The 19,024-nt window shown below is 37.2% G+C and overlaps 1 protein-coding gene across 1 annotated transcript in view; it reads left to right on the top strand.

Moving 5' to 3' along the window:
* The window catches only part of LOC124356537 (glycogen phosphorylase), a 79,741-nt gene extending 68,998 nt beyond the window's left edge, over positions 1–10,743 (top strand). Inside the window, exons 13-16 of the mRNA XM_046807592.1 lie at positions 3,476–3,697; positions 7,208–7,470; positions 8,285–8,351; positions 9,731–10,743. Coding sequence (XP_046663548.1) covers positions 3,476–3,697; positions 7,208–7,470; positions 8,285–8,351; positions 9,731–9,886 — 708 coding nt within the window. The 3' untranslated portion in view covers positions 9,887–10,743. The remainder of the gene's footprint in view (positions 1–3,475; positions 3,698–7,207; positions 7,471–8,284; positions 8,352–9,730) is intronic.
* The last annotated feature ends 8,281 nt before the right edge of the window (positions 10,744–19,024 follow it).

Here is a 19,024-nt window from a genome sequence, read left to right as displayed (position 1 = left end):
AAACACTTAAAAGTGTGTAAAGTGGCTCGGGGAGTGCCAATAGCTGAGTGGTTTAAGTCGGACGTTGAGTCTGAGTTAGAGATAGTGCAGGTTCAATTCCTGTCCGTGACCGCTGCACTTTTTATCAGTACCATCGACCTTGTACTGTATCGATTCTCCCCCTCATTCTGTTTGATTCTTGCACAGGCCAGTGGCCCATGAGGATGGACAGAATAAGGCATAAAAGGAGATCAGTCTCTCCTTAAAAAAGACATTATTCCTTCAGACCAGTGGACCCTAGAATGAAGGTTTAAACCTTGAAACCTAACCTTGACTTACCCAAGTCTGCGGTTTCTATTATCCAAGAATTGAATCCTTGGCTTTCAGTTCGACTAATTCAAATCTTGTTCTATTATGATATTTTTATAATTTTATCCATTCTAAATTATACCTAAAAACATTCATCAGTTTTTCATGCTTAAAATCAATTTTTTAGACTTTTTATCAAATGTATTTTGTATACCTTGCTTTATTTCATCGCAGAAACTTTTTGATGATCTCAATGCTGTCTGTAGGTGTGTGGCTAGTAAACTGATATGTTCATAGGCTGCTCCCGGCTACTACATGGCCAAGAAGATTATTAAGCTCATCTGTGCTGTTGGAAATGTTGTCAACAACGATCCTATCGTGGGAGACAAACTGAAGGTGATCTCAATGCTGTCTGTAGGTGTGTGGCTAGTAAACTGATATGTTCATAGGCTGCTCCCGGCTACTACATGGCCAAGAAGATTATTAAGCTCATCTGTGCTGTTGGAAATGTTGTCAACAACGATCCTATCGTGGGAGACAAACTGAAGGTGATCTCAATGCTGTCTGTAGGTGTGTGGCTAGTAAACTGATATGTTCATAGGCTGCTCCCGGCTACTACATGGCCAAGAAGATTATTAAGCTCATCTGTGCTGTTGGAAATGTTGTCAACAACGATCCTATCGTGGGAGACAAACTGAAGGTGATCTCAATGCTGTCTGCAGGTGTGTGGCTAGTAAACTGATATGTTCATAGGCTGCTCCCGGCTACTACATGGCCAAGAAGATTATTAAGCTCATCTGTGCTGTTGGAAATGTTGTCAACAACGATCCTATCGTGGGAGACAAACTGAAGGTGATCTCAATGCTGTCTGTAGGTGTGTGGCTAGTAAACTGATATGTTCATAGGCTGCTCCCGGCTACTACATGGCCAAGAAGATTATTAAGCTCATCTGTGCTGTTGGAAATGTTGTCAACAACGATCCTATCGTGGGAGACAAACTGAAGGTGATCTCAATGCTGTCTGTAGGTGTGTGGCTAGTAAACTGATATGTTCATAGGCTGCTCCCGGCTACTACATGGCCAAGAAGATTATTAAGCTCATCTGTGCTGTTGGAAATGTTGTCAACAACGATCCTATCGTGGGAGACAAACTGAAGGTGATCTCAATGCTGTCTGCAGGTGTGTGGCTAGTAAACTGATATGTTCATAGGCTGCTCCCGGCTACTAGATGGCCAAGAAGATTATTAAGCTCATCTGTGCTGTTGGAAATGTTGTCAACAACGATCCTATCGTGGGAGACAAACTGAAGGTGATCTCAATGCTGTCTGCAGGTGTGTGGCTAGTAAACTGATATGTTCATAGGCTGCTCCCGGCTACTACATGGCCAAGAAGATTATTAAGCTCATCTGTGCTGTTGGAAATGTTGTCAACAACGATCCTATCGTGGGAGACAAACTGAAGGTGATCTCAATGCTGTCTGTAGGTGTGTGGCTAGTAAACTGATATGTTCATAGGCTGCTCCCGGCTACTACATGGCCAAGAAGATTATTAAGCTCATCTGTGCTGTTGGAAATGTTGTCAACAACGATCCTATCGTGGGAGACAAACTGAAGGTGATCTCAATGCTGTCTGCAGGTGTGTGGCTAGTAAACTGATATGTTCATAGGCTGCTCCCGGCTACTACATGGCCAAGAAGATTATTAAGCTCATCTGTGCTGTTGGAAATGTTGTCAACAACGATCCTATCGTGGGAGACAAACTGAAGGTGATCTCAATGCTGTCTGCAGGTGTGTGGCTAGTAAACTGATATGTTCATAGGCTGCTCCCGGCTACTACATGGCCAAGAAGATTATTAAGCTCATCTGTGCTGTTGGAAATGTTGTCAACAACGATCCTATCGTGGGAGACAAACTGAAGGTGATCTCAATGCTGTCTGTAGGTGTGTGGCTAGTAAACTGATATGTTCATAGGCTGCTCCCGGCTACTACATGGCCAAGAAGATTATTAAGCTCATCTGTGCTGTTGGAAATGTTGTCAACAACGATCCTATCGTGGGAGACAAACTGAAGGTGATCTCAATGCTGTCTGCAGGTGTGTGTGGCTAGTAAACTGATATGTTCATAGGCTGCTCCCGGCTACTACATGGCCAAGAAGATTATTAAGCTCATCTGTGCTGTTGGAAATGTTGTCAACAACGATCCTATCGTGGGAGACAAACTGAAGGTGATCTCAATGCTGTCTGTAGGTGTGTGGCTAGTAAACTGATATGTTCATAGGCTGCTCCCGGCTACTACATGGCCAAGAAGATTATTAAGCTCATCTGTGCTGTTGGAAATGTTGTCAACAACGATCCTATCGTGGGAGACAAACTGAAGGTGATCTCAATGCTGTCTGTAGGTGTGTGGCTAGTAAACTGATATGTTCATAGGCTGCTCCCGGCTACTACATGGCCAAGAAGATTATTAAGCTCATCTGTGCTGTTGGAAATGTTGTCAACAACGATCCTATCGTGGGAGACAAACTGAAGGTGATCTCAATGCTGTCTGTAGGTGTGTGGCTAGTAAACTGATATGTTCATAGGCTGCTCCCGGCTACTACATGGCCAAGAAGATTATTAAGCTCATCTGTGCTGTTGGAAATGTTGTCAACAACGATCCTATCGTGGGAGACAAACTGAAGGTGATCTCAATGCTGTCTGTAGGTGTGTGGCTAGTAAACTGATATGTTCATAGGCTGCTCCCGGCTACTACATGGCCAAGAAGATTATTAAGCTCATCTGTGCTGTTGGAAATGTTGTCAACAACGATCCTATCGTGGGAGACAAACTGAAGGTGATCTCAATGCTGTCTGTAGGTGTGTGGCTAGTAAACTGATATGTTCATAGGCTGCTCCCGGCTACTACATGGCCAAGAAGATTATTAAGCTCATCTGTGCTGTTGGAAATGTTGTCAACAACGATCCTATCGTGGGAGACAAACTGAAGGTGATCTCAATGCTGTCTGTAGGTGTGTGGCTAGTAAACTGATATGTTCATAGGCTGCTCCCGGCTACTACATGGCCAAGAAGATTATTAAGCTCATCTGTGCTGTTGGAAATGTTGTCAACAACGATCCTATCGTGGGAGACAAACTGAAGGTGATCTCAATGCTGTCTGCAGGTGTGTGGCTAGTAAACTGATATGTTCATAGGCCGCTCCCGGCTACTACATGGCCAAGAAGATTATTAAGCTCATCTGTGCTGTTGGAAATGTTGTCAACAACGATCCTATCGTGGGAGACAAACTGAAGGTGATCTTCCTGGAGAACTATCGGGTGACTCTGGCCGAGAAGATCATCCCAGCAGCAGATCTCAGCCAGCAGATCTCCACTGCAGGCACTGAGGCCTCAGGAACCGGCAACATGAAGTTTATGGTAAGCTCTACAGTAGTGTTGCTCAGCACAACTGCTATTTATCCATTTTACATATTAAAATGACCTTTTCTTAGTGTATTTTTACACTTAACACTCATTATAAAGAGAAACAATGGTTTTTAAAAGAATAGAATTAGGACAACAAGAAAATGAAGAGAAGAAAGCTGACACTTTTAATACTATAAATTGTTGCCTGCCTTTTACTTTGTACCGACCATATAAAAAAACAACAAAATATAGTTATTTTAGGTTATGTTTAACCCTCCATCAGGCGCTTAAAATTAGAAACACCATCAGGCGCTCATGGAGGTTTCCTCCAGGTTAGCGAATAATGGATATCATAGTCGTTTAAACTGTTTTTATTTGTTTAAATATTCATACTGATTTAATTACAATGTAATATATTCATTTTTAGAAATTAAATAAAAATTACTCTCTTATGCAATGAATTTTCCAAATAAGAAATTCAAAATCTTAGCAGGTATAAATCGTATGGAGAGCTGCTGTGAGCACTTTAAAAACCTTCATATAATGACTGTTTATGCATTATACATCTGTGAGGTGGGACCTGAAGAACTGCCCTGCACAACTATAATACGAGGCATGCCAACCTTTTCAACCTACCAGCTCACCGAACTTCTCTATTTGCAACAAAACCAAAAATATGCCGGTATTAAAGTTCTCAACCACCTAGCTCAAGATCTCAGGGAAGAAACTGGTGCTACATTAACCCATTGAGGAAGACAGACGAGTCTGACTCGATGCCGCTCCAAGCGGACTGAATGCAGAAACACGAGCCTGACTCGATGTCTATACTGTGTCGTTACTTACCGACATAGTTCTATAATTTTTCGATAGATATCATTGGCGTGTCCTTTGTGAACGTTTATACTGACTAACAAAATATAGTTTTGGTCAGTTGGCCATCTGTTTGTTTTGAGGCAGTCGACGCCGTTTACTGCGTGTTTGTAACTTTTTGGTTATGTGCGCATAATGGATCGTGAAATTTAAATTCTTCTGAAGTGGACCGTTATTTAGATAGTGATTTTGAGTTTGATTCCGAAAACAGCAGTGATGAAGTGTTGAGGACATAATTGTTCAACTGACCAGAGCTTGTAAACTTTGCACTTCCCACAACAAGAGGTCTGAGACTGCTTGGATGTGCGACCGGTGTCAAGTTCCACTGCATCTTGAAAAATGTTTTAAGGATTTTCATACCAAGCTAAACTACTAAAATCCTGAAGAAACATGTGTATATAGTGAAAAAATAGTAAGACTTAGTAACTAACAGTTATCCAGTGTTTTAAAATTTAATTTCAATATAGACTAAATTCCATGGCAACCTACAACTCATGATGAAATCGCAAATGAAGAACCGTAAATGATTACAACACTTTTTGTCGCATGTTTATTTTTACAGATATAAATTTAAGTTTTTGTTTTCACGTAAAAAACATTATAAAGTTTCAAAAAATATATAGTTTAGATGGCTTAAAATTTTTTAAATAGTTTTTATAGCAAATAGCTTTTAAAATTTTATAATTTCTAAAAAAAATGTATATTTTATATTTTTTACTAAAAATTTTTTTAAATCTACAGTGAGTATATTTTATTTTTAAAGAACACAATTTTTTCTACAAAACAATACAAAAATTATAATTTTATCTTTAATAGAAGTAATTTTATGAATTTTTTACCAACTGCCTGCAAAAGAGCTGATTTTAATTGCCTTGTACAGGTCAGTTCAGAATCAAGTTAACTACTTCCTTAATGGGTTAACCCTCTCCCGCTCGTATTGTTTCCAGGCGCTCACGGTGCTTCTAACCTCAATTAATTCGCTCTGCCGGTCGCGCTCGGTCAAAATACGGGGCACCTCAACTCACACACGTTCTGTCATTGTAATTAACTATAATTATATATATTAATTATTTTACTATATATTGGTTCAATGAAGTTGATTGTACGAGACCAGGGAGGGGGCACACGGACAGCTGGGCGCCGGTGGCACGGGGTTGTTTGTTGCGCAGTTACTTGGTGAAGGTCAATGTCTGGCTCGCCATCACTGCCACTGTGATCACTCCGAACTACATCCTCAATCCCACCAACCACTTCACAAGGCTCTGGTACATCACTACACTCACTTGAATCGTCGTAATCATTACTAATAACGAGATCGATTTCACTTTCACAAAGTGTACGACTACAACCCGCCATTGTTTCCGCACAACTAATATAAATAACAAAATAATGGAATTAATCTATTGTAAAAGTAAAGTAAATGGTCTCCAGATAGCAAACAACCCGTAGTAGTACAAAATATTGCTACTCGAGAGCAGCACTTATCGGCTGTAGTGGGTAAAGCAGTGCGTGCCGATCTGTGCCGTTTAAGCTGCAGTGGCTATGTGGTGGCCGTGCCGATTCATGCCTTGCGAGCGGGAGAGGGTTAAAGAAAAAAACTAAAGAATCGGACAATCCAATTTACTCTATGATGAATTTTTTGAAATTACCTGGACTTAATATTATACATTTTATTGTGTATTTTATAAAAAATAATTTTGTACATATGCCACTATTACATTTCTTGAAGAAATTTGTTAATAAAGAAGATTCTGATGGTTGTATAGGCGGAACTGCATTCACTATCTGAGTGTTAAAAAACAAACTTATCACCTCTGAGCTAAACTATCGCTGCCACTCTTACTTCAACATCTTAACTCAAACAGTATCAGATAAACCATAGTGATATCCAACATGGCACAACCTGCAGCATCTTCATTGTGGTTAAGAAGATGCTACTCTACACAACACAAATAATTGTGACAAATAAATACACAAATAAAATGTATCAATTGTTATGTATTTAAAAATATCAGTTTTTAAAACAAAACAAATAATTGTGATAGAAGTATTAATAAACTCTGAGGATAATGAGTAACTTGACAGGATCAAGAAACTAATACTTTGCATTAGTTTCTGGTTCAATTATTTTCCCATGTTTGGGAAGAAATGGAGGAATGGCTGGAACTAAAAATCAATGTTAGAAATATGGAATTATAAGTGTATATAGCTCATTTTTTAATAGAGTTTATTTTCATGTTAATACCATACAAGAATAATTCTCATTTGTTATATTCTAAACCACTATATTGTGATAAAAAATTTTGGTTCCTTAAATTTATGGAACTAAATCATGAATTTAAATAAAAGGTTTCTTAGTGAGCATCTAAATCTTAGGGGTGATAGTACATTTAAAATCATCTTAATTCTGAAAAGATTTTTACCAATTAATGAGTATATATTCTTGTGTTATCACCACTATTATAGGATTCTTTGATTTAGTACATTTTTTAAAATTGTTTGGAATTCTCCTAGACTACGAATCTGCTTTCAAAATACATGACTTTCAATTGTTTTTGTATATATTTCACGATGTACAACGGTATAACTTTTTAATATACAATATCATTACTCACATAGTATACTTATTAAGTAGTAAAAATTTAATTTTAGTTGAATGGTGCATTAACTATCGGAACACTGGATGGAGCCAATGTTGAGATGGCTGAAGAAATGGGCCGAGAGAACATCTTCATCTTCGGCATGACAGTGGAGGAGGTGGAGGCCCTGAAGCGGGCTGGCTACGACGCCTACAAGTACTACAATTCCATCCCCGAGCTGAGACAGTGCATCGATCAGATACAGAATGGGTTCTTCAGCAGCGGGAACCCGGACGAGTTCAAGGACGTGGCCAATGTTCTCCTCAAGTGGGACAGGTCAGTTTCTACATGAACGAAACCATTAATCGTAATGCAAAATGAAACATTAGTTTATTACGATGATCTAGAATATTGGCTTATTTCAGAACCAAATAAAACCAACAAAATGTAACAATACTTAAATCAAAATTCCACCTCTGAATTTAATCAACCTTTTAAGTGCCAATATATTATAAAAACATTACAAAACACGTCATGCAATCTGTACATCTTAGAAAGCCTCGAGTATGTTAGTATTATCTCAAAATGCTTGGTTTTCCATCCGTCAGCTCGGCAGGCCAGTATGTCTGCTCCACTTTATTACACAGTTATAAACTTCAATCCTTATCCAGGCCTAGCTAGGAAGTGTTGTAACTTTTGGCCAAATAATTGAATTTCACAGTATTTAGCACTTACCATAGCAAACATTTAGTAGAGCCAAACATCAAAATATGGAAATTAATTTATATCCCATTAATATTAGAGACCTACCTAAGACTAATTCTATTATTATATTGTCAATAAAATACTTTTAAATTAGATAAAACCATAGCTTAAATAAAAAGTACTTGGTACATTTGCCTTCACAAGAAGAGATGAAATAACCTATAAAAAGCAGTGTTTGACTTAAAGCTAAGTGTGTGAGAGTTGGTTCACTGGATGGAGACTCTAAACAATGTGCTGAGAGAACAATTACCTGAGACATTGTACCACACTTAGTGGCCTACCAACATCTAACAGTTACACTTGAGGTTTCCCCCAGTTTAGTTACTGACATTAAAGCCTCTACAATTCTCTCAGGTGACTTTGTTTACATTGAAATTGATTTCAGATTCTATCTTCTGGCCGATTATGAGGACTACATCAAGAGCCAAGACAAGGTTAATGAAACTTACCAGGTGAGTGTTATTTGTTATTTTAAGTATAACTTCAAACTTTACAAGAATTATGGTTATACTTGTTCTATTTTTGTAATGTGGTTCAAAATAATGTTACACTGAAATGGCAGAAACAATAAACACTTATAATTAAATCGTTCTGTTGTGATCACATCATATTTTTTTAGTTCATTTCAGTTTTAACATAATTTTGAACCACCTTTGGTGTAGTCAATACTACATTGAATGTTTGTTGTTATTATAGCTTTATTCTAAGGATACTAAAATTTGGTACTGAAAAGTATTTTCTTGTAATAAATATATTTTAAAATAAAACTTCAAAATAAAAGTAATTTTAATTTTCCAGGTTTGATACGCTTTCTTCCTGCCCAACCCATTTCCATTTATTCCTTGTACAATTACCTGCATTAAAGTGGTGGTTTAAAGTTTCTTATATTTCACATGTAAGTAAGGTAATACAATTTTATGTTAGTTGTAGTTGTATATGCAACAGCCTTGAATTAACATTACTTACGTCATCTGACTTGCTCACCGGACTTTTAATAAAGAGATGGCATAGATTTAAATTCTGCCTGTATTGCTTTAATTTTAATTAGAGAGAAAACAGCGTATACCCAACAGAGGTCACTTCTGGCTGATTATACCTTCCAGTTGAACCCACCACTGGGCACAGCAAAAACCGATGTCACTTAAATCTGGGCAACGTTATGGATGTCCAGGAGCGGACAGAGTAAGGTTGAAAAGGCAATGGTCTGTAAAAACATTTGGACCTAAAGCAGCCATAATGTAAACTTTACAAATTAAAAATAATGGGCAAAAAAAGCTATTGGGATTTGTTAAAATATTTCACTTTTACTCGTAATAAAAGTCGAGAAACAGTCATTCTGGACGTCTTATAATTTTCCAGTTAATTGAATGCAAAAGTTGAAACAATTTGCTCTATTAAATTTACTAAAATAACTTCAGTAAATTCTTTGTAAAGATCTAAAAATTAGAAGAATTGCTGCAAAAATCTCTTTTCACCACCTTTTTTTACAAACAAAGTATTTCATAACGCATCTTACCTAGCTTTAAAAGGTATATGAAAAGACAATATTTTAATGAAGTGAAGTGAGGTAAAAGAATCTACAATAACAAAAAATGATGGTTTAAGAACAAATTTCTTTGACTATAAGATTTAATGTGATAATAAGACTGCACTGAACTAGCAAGAGGTCAAATTATGCTTATCTACTGGTAGCAATGTGTAGATGCAAGCTCCACACAGCTGCACATTTCCAATACTTTGTTTGTTTACAGTGGTGTTAGATTAGTGAACTACTTTAAAATTGTATATTAATTAAATCATGGAGTGAATAAAGTAAATATTATAATTTCAGAACCAGGCAAAATGGGTAGAGATGTCTATCAACAACATTGCGTCTTCTGGAAAGTTCTCTTCTGATCGTACCATCGCCGAGTACGCTCGAGAGATCTGGGGAGTGGAGCCGTCGTGGGAGAAGCTGCCGGCCCCACACGAACCCAGAGAAGCCTAACTTCATCCACATAACAAGTCATGGCAATAACAAGACTTAACTGTCGTTAAATGTGCAACTGTTAAATAAACGTGTCTTTACATGTCTTCAGCTAATGTTTTCTTAAAATTTACAGGTAGTTTTGACGTGTTTTGTGTGTATTATCAGTGCCGCAATCTTGCACGATGTTTTTATGTCTTTTGTTATTATTTATAATTGTCAGTGCTGTTGCTTTAAATTATTACGATGAAAAGAGCGAATCAAGACTAGTATTGTCAGTGTGCCATAGTTGTAATACTAGAAACAACTAACCAACTAACGTACCTGAAGTTTAGGTTTGCACAAGTTTAGTAAACAATATTTTCTGAGATCAGACAATAATATACAAGACATTATATACACAATTATAATGACGTTCATTTAATTTCCATGCATAAAATAGTAAACTACCAGGTAGATTATATGTAGGTCTTTCTTTAGTTTTCAATCTTTATTATATTTTCTTAAAAATACCCTTCAGGAATACCATACAAAATCTGAAGTTCTTAGTTCAACTTTTGTTTTAATTTATGAGGAAATAAAACGAACTAATATTATTATTGAAAGACAAAGAGGAAATGCTATTTTCATAATGATTGGAAGCACAAGATGTTATTTAAGACATTAATCGTTAAAAGAGAATTATTTTTACTATAGTTATTTTATAGATGTTAATAGATTGTGTTTAGATATAGTGAAATTTATGTGGAATTGTTAGGCACAAATGCTATTCATATTGTTGATGTTAACAGAGAATAGATAATGTTATTTTTTCTATAAGTTTTAGTCTTCTGTAAGAGCATGTATTTTTGTTATGAATAAAGTCGTACAATTGTTAAGTGGATTTTATTCCGAGTTGTCCAAAAGTTTGAGGACGGTTAAATATTTTTACAATGTTTTGTTTAGATAAATAAAACTTCGTCAATCTAAGATCTAAAAAAAAACGATTTTTTATGCCATCCTCATCTCCTAAACACATTTGCTAATGGGCTACAGCCCCAAGCACTGCCGATGCCTTCAGCAACATTCTGCAATGTACCTCACGTGTGTAGTGCCTGTCTGAGTGCCGTAGAGCAGGCACATCTGCTGTTCAATCAGAGAATGTTACCTGCCGCTGTTTTTGCATCATGAATGAATGGCATTGTTTTCTTACTTCTTGGGTATAAGCACTAGGACCTTGTTTGATTTTGCTAACATTGCATTAGAAGGATTATTTTATTGTCTTCAATTTACAAGTATGAATAATGAATAAGATTCAGTTTACAATTCTATTGAGAGGGAAGTACAGCAAATGTGGGGTGAAAAATTATTTGCATTGTCAATAGGATTTCACTTCATATATTTAAAGAGCAATGAGTTCTCAGGATGTAATTGATCGTGCTGGCAAGAGAATTATTTTAGTGTCTCGTGTATTGCTTTGTATCATGGACTCATGGGGCACGCTTGTTTTATCAAATTGTAGTCACGGAACAAATGGTTTCTTGAATCAAGCTAATGCCCAGTCCCTCCATTTTTGTTCCTTCAGCTACTGTAAAAATGGGATACTATTGTTTTGTTCAACTTCATATGTAAATTTAATAGTAGGGTAAAACGAATTAAGAGTTGTGATAAAGTCTTGTATGTTTTCATTTGTTCACATATATTGCCTTTACAATATTTAATAAAAATGAAAACAATACAAGATTTTATCACAACTCTTAATTCGTTTTACCCTACTATTAAATTTACATATGAAGTTGAACAAAACAATAGTATCCCATTTTTAGACGTATTAGTTATTAGAAATGAAACATAATTTGAATTTGATATTTACAGGAAACCATCTCATACAGATTTATCATCAATGAATCTAACCATCCACTTGCATAAAAAAGAGCAACATTTAATTCAATGATTTACAGACTTTTAAATACACCACTTTCAACAGAAAACTACAATAAAGAACTAAATTACATAAACAGTGTGCCCACTCAAAACCTCTTTTCAAATTCCCGGTTTTTCCCAGTCGAAAATATCCAATTCTGTAGTCTATTTTCAAACCAAATAAACAACTGTAATACTGTATTTAACCCTTACGCTGAGTTCAACTGTGGCGGTTTAGCACTAGCTGTATTCGTAAGGAATGCCACAAAGCTGTAGTGCCCTAACATTTTGTCGCTAGCGATATGCGAGAAATTCGGTGATGATTTATCGTTATTTAAGCCCCTTAGTTTTTATTCCTGTGTCTTTCGATGTGTCGACGAATCATCGTGTATACCTAATAACTTTCCTTTCTGTGATTTTGGAAAATACATATATCCAATAAGGAATAAACAAAGAGGAAAATACATATATCCAATAAGGAATAAACAAAGAGGAAAATACATATATCCAATAAGGAATAAACAAAGAAGAAATACATACCAGCAAAGATCTGCGGTAGCCGAACTTCAAAGCCATCGGTAATTTGCATACTGCCATCAGCAGTCATCCGGGAATAGAATTTTTTTGGATTCCAAATTCAGCTTTCCCATATGAGTGGAATATTGTGAAATCATGATTTTACAAATGTATTTAAGCACTTCTGTTGGTATCGGATTTTTTTTTTAGACCATAAAACACAAGAGACTGTTATAGTGTTGTCATTTACTCGTGCTATAAGGTATCCCCAAATAAAGACCTTAAACAGTACCTTATATATGTTATATAATTAACCCATAAAAACAATATAACACCTCAAAAATTTTCTGTCAGGGTGACTGTAGATGGGCCATTCTGACAAAAGTTAAAATCTAAATTATAAGGGTAGCACATAAAATAATTAGCAATATAACAAACTCAACAATGTTATTGCCAAAGTGACTGTAAATGGGCCACTCTGCCAATTATTAGCAACTAAATAAATAGGGAATAAATACTAAATAACAAAATTACAGGAATAAAAACATTACTACCGGCATGCCTTTAAATGGGCCATACTGGTAATACTTGTAAATCTAACAAACAAGCATTAAAAACTAAATAACAAGGGTAACTAAGATAAAATTAGTGTAACCATTAACAAAATATACATTAATAGTTAATAACAAGAACTATATTCGGCCTAAAAGGTTGGTTTCGTTTAAGAAAGCCTCCCATTTATAGTCTTGTTATCGCCCAGTAGATCAGTTAACAAAGCTGGCAGATCAAGAACGCGCCGGAACCTTGTGTAGCGAGGGCAGTCGACAAGCACATGCTCCACAATTACAACAGTGTCACAGACTGGAGGGTTTTCTCTGTTCATGAGGAAGCCGTGAGTCAGCAGTGTGTGACCTAAACGCATGCGACACAACACAACCTCCTCACGACGATTGCTGCGGCTGGCTGTACCCCATGGTTTCACACAGTCCTTTATACGGCGCAGCTTGTTTATCTCGACTGCCCACCACTCAGAGCTCCACTTTCATTTCAGCCTTCACCACCGGGGTAATGTCGGATGCCATCATCCGTGTAGTAAAAGGCTGAAGTTCCAGTGCATCCTTCGCTCCTTCATTCGCCAGCTCGTTTCTCGAAATACCAACGTGATCCGGCACCCAAACAAAAACTACGTTGACGCCTTCACATTGTAGTGAATGTATGGATTTCCATATATCATGAACTATTATGTTCTTTGAGAAAATATCACTAATACCCTGTAAACTGCTGATGGAGTCTGTCCACGGACCACTAACCTCCAAGTTCTAGACCAAGTGATGTTGAGGACCTGCTCTATGGCTGTTAGTTCCGCTACAAAGATAGAGGAATCATTAGGGAGACGGAAGCCGTAGCGACTACCTGCAGTAACGCACAACCCGTCCTCGAATTGTCCTTTGATCCGTCAGTATATATACAACATCGCAGGGAGTTAGGCTGCATATAATCCGACGGAACTCCTGTTGGTATAGGATATCTGTAGTAGAGGACTTGTATTTATCTCAGGTTTTGTGACTATCCCAGGTGGAACGTCTCACTAATGTACTACCCTAAACTCATACTCATCTAGTCTTAATTGTTCGACATAAGATCTAACCCTGACACCTATGGGTGATGGGTGGCGGGGTCTCACTAGGAACAAATCTTGAAGAGGGTTAAGTAGGACTGATTCAAAAGCAGGGTATTCAGGTTTTTACGATATTGCATAAATATAATTTAGGGACAGTTGCAGTCGTCTGTAGACAAGGGAAGGTTCTCCAGTTTCACCAAGAAGACTGATGGTGAGGGTGGAACGGAAGGCCCCAGTGGTCAATCGCAAAGCAGAGTTCTAGACTGTATCTAACATTTTAAGAACATTTGCTTCTGCTGATCCGTAAGCATGGCAACCATAATCTAGGCAGGAACGAATGGTGGTTTTGTAAAATTTGAGCAAGCAGCTCCGGTCAGCCCCCCACTTTGTTCCGCTCAGAGCTCTCAAGATGTTAAGGCGTTTTAAACATTTGTTTTTAAGATTTTGGATGTGTGCCACCCAAGTAAGACGAGAATCAAACATTTTATTTCCTTGACGGTTGGTATTCTCTTTCCCATCAAAGTTAGTGTTGGCTTCTCCATGGTTTGAAGCCTAGAAAAAAATCATGCACTTCGTTTTTGATGGGGACATCGAAAATCCCGTTACTCTACACCACTGTTCAAGCCGGTTTATAATCAACTGCAGAGCTCTTTCAGAAGTAGAGTTTCTTTGCCGAGATGAAAATGCCAAAATTGTCTACAAACAAAGAACAGCGTACAGGAGGTATAACGTACAATGCAATTTCATTTATTGCAATGCTAAACAGGGTGCAGCCTAAAACACTTCCTTGCGGGATTCCATTTTCTTAAATGAGAGGATCGGAAAGAGTTTTCCCGAGTCTTACTTGGATAGTTCTGTCTGACAAAAAGGCACTTATGAATGCCGCCATGTGACCACCAACACCCCAGGGTATTAATTAATTTATAATAACCTATCACCACCCCTTCTCCATGCAGTGGCTTAGGCTTTCAACAAGTGTAAGAAAACAGAAACTAAGTGTTTTCTTTGAATAAAAGAGTTTAGGACGGATGTCTCCAAACACAACAGATGGTCAGCAGTAGACCTTCTCTGCCAAAATCCACACTGAGCAGATGACAGAAGATTGTTTTTTTTTTCAAATACCACACAAGCCTTCTATTAACTATTCTTTCAAGGACTTTGCAGAGGCAACTAGTAAGGTATCTAGGCCGATAGCCACTTGGAGACGCTCTATCCTGACCTGGTTTATGTAGAGCAATAATATGTGAACGATGCCATGATGTAGGAATTACATTTTCTAAGTAAATTCTGTTCTATAAAGTTAAAAAATCTTTCTAAGTTTCTTCCGTCAGGTTCCGCAACATGGCATAATGTATACTGTCAGAACCTGGTGCGGAGTTTGATGTGGCCGTAAGGGACAAATCGAGTTCATTTATGGTAAAGGGAAGGTTTAAAGGGGAGTCGTAATTTCGGTTTAAATTAATAGGTAACCTCCTGAGCAGCTTTAAAATGTTGAAAGTTGAGGCAATACGATGACGTCTTCGAGACTTCCTCAAAGTGAGCCGCAAACAAGTTGACAACTATTTGAGGAACTGTCACTATATCACCACTATGTTCTAGACCAATTATGGAAGGAGGAGAGGGCCTGCTGCAAACTGAACGTAGTTTTCTCCAAAAATCGGACGTAGGAGTGGTTCTCTTTATTTTTTCAATGTAGTCTAACCAGGATTGTCGCCGACTCAACCCGAAAACTTGCCTTGCCTCTCGATCTTTTGTAATTTTCAAGATTTTTTTCCATAGGACATCTATTAAATACTTTTAGACATTTTCTGCAGTCTTTTAGAGCCTTCGAACATTCCTTAGACCACCACAGAACTTTGTGACGACTTTGTTTCCCTGAGGATTTGGGAATGCTCAATTCGGCAGCTAAAATAAGAGCTGATGTGGTTGCTGTTTCTATGTAAGTATTTTGAATATTAATGGTTAGAGAATTTAATCTATTTCTAAATTCATTCTAATCCGCTTTCTGAATTTTCCACCTTGAAGGCCTATCGATTGCAGAAGGAAGCGATTGAAAGGCTATGGTAATGGGCACATGGTCACTCCCTGACAGGTCGGGAAGAACGGATCAGTGGACTCTGGTTCCCAAAGACGGACTGCATATCGACAAATCAATTGCCAACCACATGCCGGTCCTAGGACACATGTAGGTGGTTGAGCCGTCATTGAGTATGACCGTTTGCACCTCATCCCACAATCCTGAAAGCACGTTACCCCTCAGACTACAATCACTGGAACCCCAGGAACGATGTGCGTTGAAATCGCCAACAATCAAGAACGGAGAGGGTAGCTGGTTGATTATATCACGCAGATCGTCAAGGACCAGGTTGAGAGGTAAGGGTGAGATGTATATAGAGTAGATTGTTATTTTAATAGGAATGTTTATTGTTATTATAATTGCCTGTAGATTTGTGACGGTGTTCAAGACTCTGGCGTTCAAACAAGAATCCAAAAGAATCGCAACACAGCCACAGGCTATTTCTTGCTGGTGAATATAATAAGTTAGTGGATGTGCTTCAAAATCTAGGAGTGGGGAACACTGAGTTAACTTGGTTCAAATCGTATCTATCACAAAGAAAACAATATGTTGAAATAGACCATTTCTTGGATAGTAAAAAAATTAAGTAAAGAAAAATATTCCTCTCACCTTTTAAAAGTACAATATGAAGTCCCACAGGGATCGATTTTAGGTCCTTTATTATTCCTGTGCTACCTAAAAGGTTTACCTGGAGTAGTACAGGATATCAACAATAAGGTCTGTCTTTATGCAGATGATACTAATGTAAATGCAGAAACTGAAGAATTAGTTGAGTTTTCATCGTACATTGGCCTATCATTAATAAAAGACTTTTTAAACAGTAAAAACCTTCTTTTAAACTCATCTAAATCTAGTTTTGTTTCCTTTTCAACAAAACAAGCAAGGAATAAAATCTTTCTACAGTATTTGTGGACAATGAAATATTGGAGTAGGTGGAGGAAACAAAATTTCTAGGCTTGACTATAGACGAAAACTTAGCCTGGGATGAACATGTTAATCTTGTAATTCTAAAATGTCTAGTGGTCTTTACGCTTTAAGGAGACTAGCCCATTCATGTAATATTGAAACTTTAAAAAATTTATATTATGCTTCAATCCATTCACATATTTCCTACGGAATTTGCATTTATGGATCAACAACAAAAAGGAATATGGACCAACTTTTAATGCAACAAAAAAGGGCACTAAGAATCATGTTTAATTTGAAGCAAACAGACTCTGTTAAACATGTATTTTCAGAACTTAATATGTTTACAGTTTACAGTTTGTACATTTATGAGTCAGTTAAATTTGTATTTCTCAATAAAAGAATTGCAATACGTAATACATCCCATAGATATAACACTAGGTCACATAGATTGGTTGAACCTCATAAATTATTATTTTTTGACAAAAAAAACCCACTTTTAAAGGAAATAAATTTTTTGAATATTTACCGAAATCATAAACAAAGAGCAAAACCCTATACCTTTTTAAATTTGATGAAAAAATTCTTAGCACACGCTGCTTTTTACTCTATAGAAGAGTTTATTTCTCACAACAATTAAAATGTCAGCAATAAAATATGTGAGTTTGGTGGTAATAAAAAATTTTAATTAAGTATAAATGAGTGTGTAACTGCATTGTTCTGTCTTTAAATTGTTTAAAATTCTGTATTGTAATAGTGTACTACTAAGAAAAAATAATAATATATAGAAATAAGATAAAATATGACACTATTCTTGTATTTACTGTGCAAATATGAATAAAGATGATTGATCTAAACTAAAAGTGCCATAACCATTGATTTGATAAGTGGTATGTGAGGACCTAATTTGGTTTCTTGAATATATATTATTTTGGGCCTTTTTGTATTTATAAATAGTTTTAAATCCTATAAATGACTTCCTTAACCATTAATATTCCATTGAATAAGCATGCCTTTTTTATTATTATTATAATTAATTCCTTATTTTACTTCTTTACCACATAGTAATTTTTTCTTTGTTTTGTTACAGGGCGAAAAGTGCCATGTAACGTTTGGAACTCAGTCCGGAGCTCCAATGGGTCCTCAGCTGTATCATCATCATTGATGGACAGTTGAGATAACTTAGATGATGACGCAGAACAGAAACTTTTTACCTGTTATCGACTTTAGTTTGAATATTCTTCTTAAGCTTTTGTAAGTTTCTTTCTCTCTAAAGTTAAGGCAGGTTTCAAATTTTGCTGAACTTTAACTCTGTATGTAAGACCTCCTGGTGAAGGTTTAACATTAAGGCTGTGCATTAGGTTTGGTGGAGGTCTGAACGTCTCGGGGAGATTTACTGGGCAATGCCACAGACTGTACCCCAGTACCTGCGGCGAGTTGTTGAATCAGATGAGCACCCACCTACTCAGTTAATGCACACACCATACCCTCCAAGACTGTACATGAGGAACATTGTGCGGGCTGGACAGGGACAGAAATGGCTTCAGAGTAAGAAACTCCTTTTCTGAAGTTGGGGCGACCATCCTCCTTCTATACTATTTACACGTCTCTTTAAATGAAAGTTTTTCAACAGTCATTATTTTTAATGTTTTCTTTTCTTCTTCATAAACATTGTACACTCTTGAAAACGCTGGATGTTTCCCTCTACAGTTGATGCATTGCGTCTCGTTTTTGCACCCCTCCTCTTGGTGTCCTTCATCACCACAGTGAGAACATGTCTCCGGGTTCTAACACACTTTACTGGAGTGCCTGAACTTTTGGCAGCAGAAACACCGCTGGAGGTTTTTGAAGTACGGCCGCACAGACAAAGACAAATAACTGGCTTTGATGATTTCTGGGAGATAAGGTCTTGAAAAGGTTATAATGAGACCCCGGGGTAGAAACCTTTACTCCGTTTTCGGTCCGAACTATCCTGACCACATCTGTCACCATCTCGCACTGTAGCTCATCCTTGATTTCCTCTTCACTGCAATCCATAAGGTCTCAACAGATTTCCTTGGAAGAGTTCAGAGAGGCGTGAGGCTGGACAGTAATTGCTACCTGGTCGAAAAAGCTCGTCATTTTGAAGAACTTCTTG

The sequence above is a fragment of the Homalodisca vitripennis genome, chromosome 3, assembly GCF_021130785.1.
Source record: "Homalodisca vitripennis isolate AUS2020 chromosome 3, UT_GWSS_2.1, whole genome shotgun sequence".
Classification (NCBI taxonomy): domain Eukaryota; kingdom Metazoa; phylum Arthropoda; class Insecta; order Hemiptera; family Cicadellidae; genus Homalodisca; species Homalodisca vitripennis.
Note: the sequence above shows the minus strand (reverse complement) of the source record. Positions and strands in the feature narration are given on the sequence as shown.